At 44.8% G+C, this 5982-nt stretch overlaps 1 protein-coding gene across 2 annotated transcripts in view; it reads left to right on the top strand.

Moving 5' to 3' along the window:
• Positions 1-5982, top strand: part of Stac (SH3 and cysteine rich domain) — a 139343-nt gene that overhangs the window by 97942 nt on the left and 35419 nt on the right. For both annotated transcript variants that reach the window (XM_005348017.3, XM_026779526.1), the window contains one exon: positions 1087-1175. In XM_005348017.3, the coding sequence (XP_005348074.1) occupies positions 1087-1175 (89 nt within the window). The remainder of the gene's footprint in view (positions 1-1086; positions 1176-5982) is intronic.

Here is a 5982-nt window from a genome sequence, read left to right as displayed (position 1 = left end):
ATTAAGGCTCCTTTCTCTAGCTTGTGTCAAGCTGACATAAAAAGTGCCCACAACCCCACTTCCATAAGACCCAAGTTCAGTTTCCAGCATCCATACGAGGTGTCTCACAGGCATCTATAACTCCACCTCCAAAGGATTTCATGCCCTCTTCTGGCCTCCACAGGCACTGCATATGTGATGGTGTACATACATACACTTAGGCACATACACATGCAATTAAATAAGCAAATGAATAGATCTCTTTATAAATGTCTATTTCGGGAAGCAAAATCTATTTTATACCTGCTTGTATGTCTCTCTTTTTTTCCAAAGAAAATGTTTTCACTTGGAGCAGAGGAGATGGCTCCGGTAGTTAAAGTTCTTACCACCCAGTCCTGAGGACCAGGGTTCAGATCCCTATCACCCACATAATAGCCAGGCAGGCATGAAGGCTCCCTTGTCTTTCCAGCTCAGAAGACAGAAACAGGGAATGTGCAGAGCAAGCTGATGAGGGAAAACTAGCTCTATCTGCAAGACCTGGGTTTGACTGAGAGGTCTTGACTCAGTGAGTAGAGTAGACCGCGATTAGAATGAGTCCTGACAAGCCTGCACCCACACACCTGAGCCCCACATACGCGTAACACACGCACACTTGAAATCAAAAGACAGGAAGAAAATAGTCCCACTTCTGACAGTTTTCATAAGTAACTATGTCAAAGAAAAAAACATCACCTGAAGAAAATGACTAATTCAGACACATTTCAAATAGTTTGTGGTGGTGTATAACTCCAAAATTCAAAGTAAGCAAAGAAGCTGGATGTGGAAGCACACGCCTTTAATCCCAGCACTAGAGAGGCAGAGGCAGGCGGATCTCTAAATTCAAGGCCAGTCTGGTCTACAGAGTGATTTCCAAGGAAGCCAGAGCTATGTAGAGATATCCTGTCTCAATCAATCAATTAATCAATAGCAAACTAAGAGAAGCTTGTGAGAGAAGCCTTGGGAACGGCCATGGGTTTTGACTACTGAGAGCTGCACATCAACAGTTTGTGGCAGGCGTGTGTTCACATCCACTTTCTTCCCGCCATCTTCTTTTATCTCCTCTGGCAGGGACCTCCTTCCAAAGACCCATTACAGATGAACACCTATGTTGCCTTGTACAGATTTGTACCCCAAGAGAATGAAGACTTGGAAATGAGGTAAAAAAAAATAAATTATAAAGTTAAAATTAAATGAATGAAAGACAGTTTTAAAGTGGTTACTTTTCTATGTAAAGAAGAAAAAAGCGGGTAAAGTGAGGTGACTCAGCAAGGAGAAGCAAGCCTTCGGACCTGAGTTCAAGCCCAGAATCTGTGGTAAAAGGAGAAAGCTAACTCCCAAGGGTAGTTCTCTGACCTCCACATGCACACTGTGACGCGCACACACACACACACACACACACACACACACACATATGCATACAAACACACAGAGACACACACACGTATGCACACATACTTCCATATGCACATACCCACACACATGTGCACATACACACACTGTCTTTATGTCTGCCACCTGTGCAGCTAACATGTGAGCAGCTTGCTGGGCTCTGTCCCAACTGTCTTATTCATCCGGTCTGTGGGGAAGCCGAGGAGTGCACATCTATAACTAGTCTGGAGGTGGTGCCGATGCTGGTCTGGGGAACCACACTTTGCAAAGCACTTCTCTGGCCCATGGGATGTGAGAATTTCCATGAAGGGTAAGCATTGAATGTACTTGATGTTCAGTGGAGTCTAATAGATAATCAAAAGATTTATTTAATCCCCAAGTTAGGGCTGATGGAAGAGTTGAGCTACGACAGTCAGGGTCAATCTCCTGCCTCAGGTCAGCTTTGCTTGAGTCTGCCTTCAAGTGATGCTGGGACCTTCTTAGAACAGAGTCAGGGTCTGAAAACTGGCTTCTCTTTTTTATTCAAATGAAGACATGATGATCCTGTTATAGGTGAAGATTGGAGCCCGAAAGGGCATCATCTGGGACTCCCAGGTGCTTGTGTCACTAAACAATAAATTGCACAGGGACACATAGTGACAGAGAGAATATGTTGCAGAAGAAAAAACAAAAACAAAAGAAAAAAAACAAACAACAAAAATTACTTCCCAGGATATAGTGAACCAGAGTCGCCACGATGGAGGTTCCATGGAACCTGTGCTGACAGACTGGCACCTTTTTCAGGATCTTCATGTATGGCATGCTTCTCTTTTCCTATTTCTCTATGTATGCCCATGTCAGCCTTGGCACAAAGATGGTCTAGTTTGGTTTCTAGATTTTAACTTACTCTCCACCCTACACTGCTGCCACGATGGTTCTGAGTTTTCTCCATCACTTGGTAAACTTGCTGGGATGAACTCATTGTCCTGGGTGCAAGTTTTGCCCAATTAGTCCTACAAGGCTGGGGGTGGGTATGGCATTTTCAGGTGGTCTCTGTTTCATTAGAGACAATCCAAACCTCTGAACCATTGCCTCTCTGGCCTCATGACTGCTATGGGACCTTCAGGAGATGGCCTGCAGTTGACTATCTACTCATAGAGATGAGACTGGCAATTACGCAATATACTGAGTTCCTTGAGATTGCCATTTGGGTGTGTAGACTTCCCCGTGAGGTACTGAAGATGGCTCGATTGGTAAAGGCTTGCATTGCAAGCACAAGGACCTGGGTTCTATTCCCCCAGAACCTCCTTAGAGGAAGAAGAAGAGGAAGAGGAAATATGGTGGCACAAGCTTATAACCCCAGAGCTTGGAACTCCATGGCCAGCCAAATTTGTCTACTCAGAAGGTTCCAGGCCAGTGAGAGATCCTGCCCCAACAGTCAAGGTGGATAGTTCTTCAAGAAGGATACATAAGATTGTCCTCTGGCCACCACAACATACCCATGAATACACATGTGTTCCTACAGGCACATAAACACACACACCTGAGCTTAGTTTAAAATGAAAGAACTCCCTATTGTGCTGGCCCCACAGCTTTTAGACTATTACTCTGAATTCTCCAGGTTTTTAATGGCAGTTGCAGAGCAATACTGAATGTTACCAGCGACATTGAAGGATGTCTGGCTTTGTGCTGGCTGTCGTAACTCTGTGTGTTTATCTTTTGTTAGTTGCAGGCCATTAAAAGCCAAGATGTCCGGTCACGACTCCAACATTTACAATCTGCTTGCAGGCAAGCAGAGCCATTCATTCCCGAGAATGAAATACCTGTATTTCGTAGGCTGCAAGATCAAAGTAATAAATCATACTTACTTTTATTTATTTATTTACTCAACTTTTTGTTTTTAACCAAGGCATTGTGTGCTCCCATTTAAAAGCCAGGAGCTTGCTTAGCATATTCAAGGCAATACTGAATAGGGTATAATTCCTTGAATGCACTGGGACTTTGTGAATTATCTTTTCCTCCTCAAACCATAAGAGGAAAAATTGTTTTGATAAGATACTATTCTTATCTGCCTGCATACCTACCCTGGGCAGCCTTCTGGGTCCCTTCCTCGGGAAAGAAAGCAAAGGAGTGACATAGAAGGAATGGTCAAATGTGAATCTGTGGACAAAAAAAGCTCCAGATGTCAAAGCCAGCCATCAAAAGTCAGAGCAGATAAGTCATGGCATCACTAGATACCTTAGAGATTGCCTAGTAACAGTGAAAGCATCATCTACTAGAGGCCAATGGTGCAGGCCTCTCCGTGGTCCTCCATCTTAACTTACTTTCCTCCGGGCACCAGCAATCACTGGATCAGGGCATCTTCCTGTCACTGCCTTCCTAAAACACCGTCCCCATGGAGAATGATGTTGTAATAGGAGCGGCGAGGCTGCGTCCCCGGCACCCGGCCGCCCACACGGCTAGCTTTATCAGAAATAATTACATGGTGTTTTTTTAAACACCGCTTGGCCCATTATATCTAGCCTTTTCTCAGCTAACTCTCACACCTGGACTAGCCCATTTCTAAATATCTGTGTAGCCCACGAGCTGGCTTACCAGGAATGATCTTAACCTGCATCTGCCTGGAGTGGGAGAATCATGGTGACTCCCTGACTCAGCTTCTTTCTCCCAGCATTCTGTTCTGTTTACTCTGCCTACCTAAGGGTTGGCCTATCAAATGGGTCTAGGCAGTTTCTTTATTAATAAGAAATCACTCCCACATCAAAATGAAGTCTGTGTTCCCTGACCTCCGGCCAGCCTGAGAGGCTTCCCTGAACCTCATGTCCAGAATGTATTCAATATTCATTCTCTACACACTGGTCTAAACCTGCTGTGCCCCTCCCCTCGCATGTGTGCCAGGCTGTTGTCAGGGTGTTGCCTGGTCTCTGTGTTCCAACCTTGTGACCAGTGCTCTTCAGCATGGGTGAAGCAAGAATGATGGGTCAAGACCACAGTGCCATTTTCATAGGTGCATCTAAATGGATGTGTTGTGGAACATTACTTTAAGATCTGTTACATCTGTTTATGTTGTGGAAGGAACATTTGTTTTAATGACGCAAAGTTGTGTTGCATTCTTTTATATTGCATTTGCTTAATTCTGCGAAGCTGTGATTCTTTGCCTGTCTAAAACTCAAAGAACTGAGCAGCCAATAGGTAGGCAGAATAAAGAAGAGTGGGGCTGGCAGCCAGACAGAATAAATAGAGGGAGAAAAAGAGAGAAAAGAGATCAAGGGGGAGCAAGAACAAGGAGAGGATTACACTGGGGGCAGCCGCACAGCCCCACGGCAAGCCACAGAGTAAGAGTGAAAGTAAATATACAGAAGTAAGAAAAGGAAATGGCCCAGAGGCAAAAGTAGAGGGAATAACTTGAGTTAAGGAAAGCTGGCTAGAAACAAGCCAAGCTAAGGCCAGGCATTTATAAATAATAATAAGCCTCTGCGTGTGACTTATTTGGGAACTGGGTGGTGGGTCCCCGAAAGACCCAAAATAGTAGAGTAGAAAACAACCAGCCACACTGATGAGTCAGGTAGAAGGGTTCCCTACCCTGCCCTTCATCCAACAACAGGGCACAAAGCCTAACTATGAGCTTCAACTCTCTCCAGTTATAAACAAGAGCCCTCAAGTCTGGGCTTCTAGGATGAGGTTGTTACAAAATGTAACAATAGCCAATACACTGTAGATACTCTACCATTTTAATTCCAGTGTACTCCAGCTTTGTATTGTTGTATTTAGTGTGTGTTGTTCTAGCTTGTTGTTGCTGTTTTGAGACCAGGCCCCATTCTGTAGCCCCTGCTGGCCTCAAGCTCAGGATCTTGCTGTCTGGCCCATGGGTGCTGGGACTATAGGCATGTGCTACTGTATCCAGCTCCAAAGAGCTCCAAAAATAGTCTTTATTTTCAGAAAGGAGGAATGGAGAGAGAGGAGAAGAGAGGGAGAGAGGGAGGAAGGCAGACAGAGATGTCTAGACGGCATGAATTCACTAAATGCTCAAGAATGGAAAGTGGGGCACCACTTGGCCCAGGTTTAAGCCCCAGGCAAGTAACTCATGCAGTTATGTGATCCCACATGTCTGGAGAAGCTGCACCAGCTTCTGAGTCTAGACCTCTGAACACGTAGACGGTGCCCCGTGGTACCCAGGTTGGCTTCAAGCCCTGCTGTCCTCCATTATCTTTGGATTTAAAACATTATTTGTGGAGACCGAAAACTCATGCAGCCTCATCCCTACTGGCTGCTGTTGTGTTTTCAGTCCTGTTCCCCGTCCACAAAAGGATCATAGCCCCGTTTGACAGGGGAATCTTTCCTTTCTGTAGTCTGTGTCATATTATTTACCCTCCATCTCTCACACACACACACACACACACACACACATCATACACACATGCACACACAGACACACACATCATACACACAGACATACACATAGGCACACACATACATATACTCACACATCATATACACACATCATACACACAGACACACATAGACACACACATACATACACATCATATACATATACACACATACACACTCATCAGACACACATACACACATCATATA

This window comes from Microtus ochrogaster, chromosome 5 (genome assembly GCF_000317375.1).
Source record: "Microtus ochrogaster isolate Prairie Vole_2 chromosome 5, MicOch1.0, whole genome shotgun sequence".
NCBI lineage: Eukaryota > Metazoa > Chordata > Mammalia > Rodentia > Cricetidae > Microtus > Microtus ochrogaster.
Note: the sequence above shows the minus strand (reverse complement) of the source record. Positions and strands in the feature narration are given on the sequence as shown.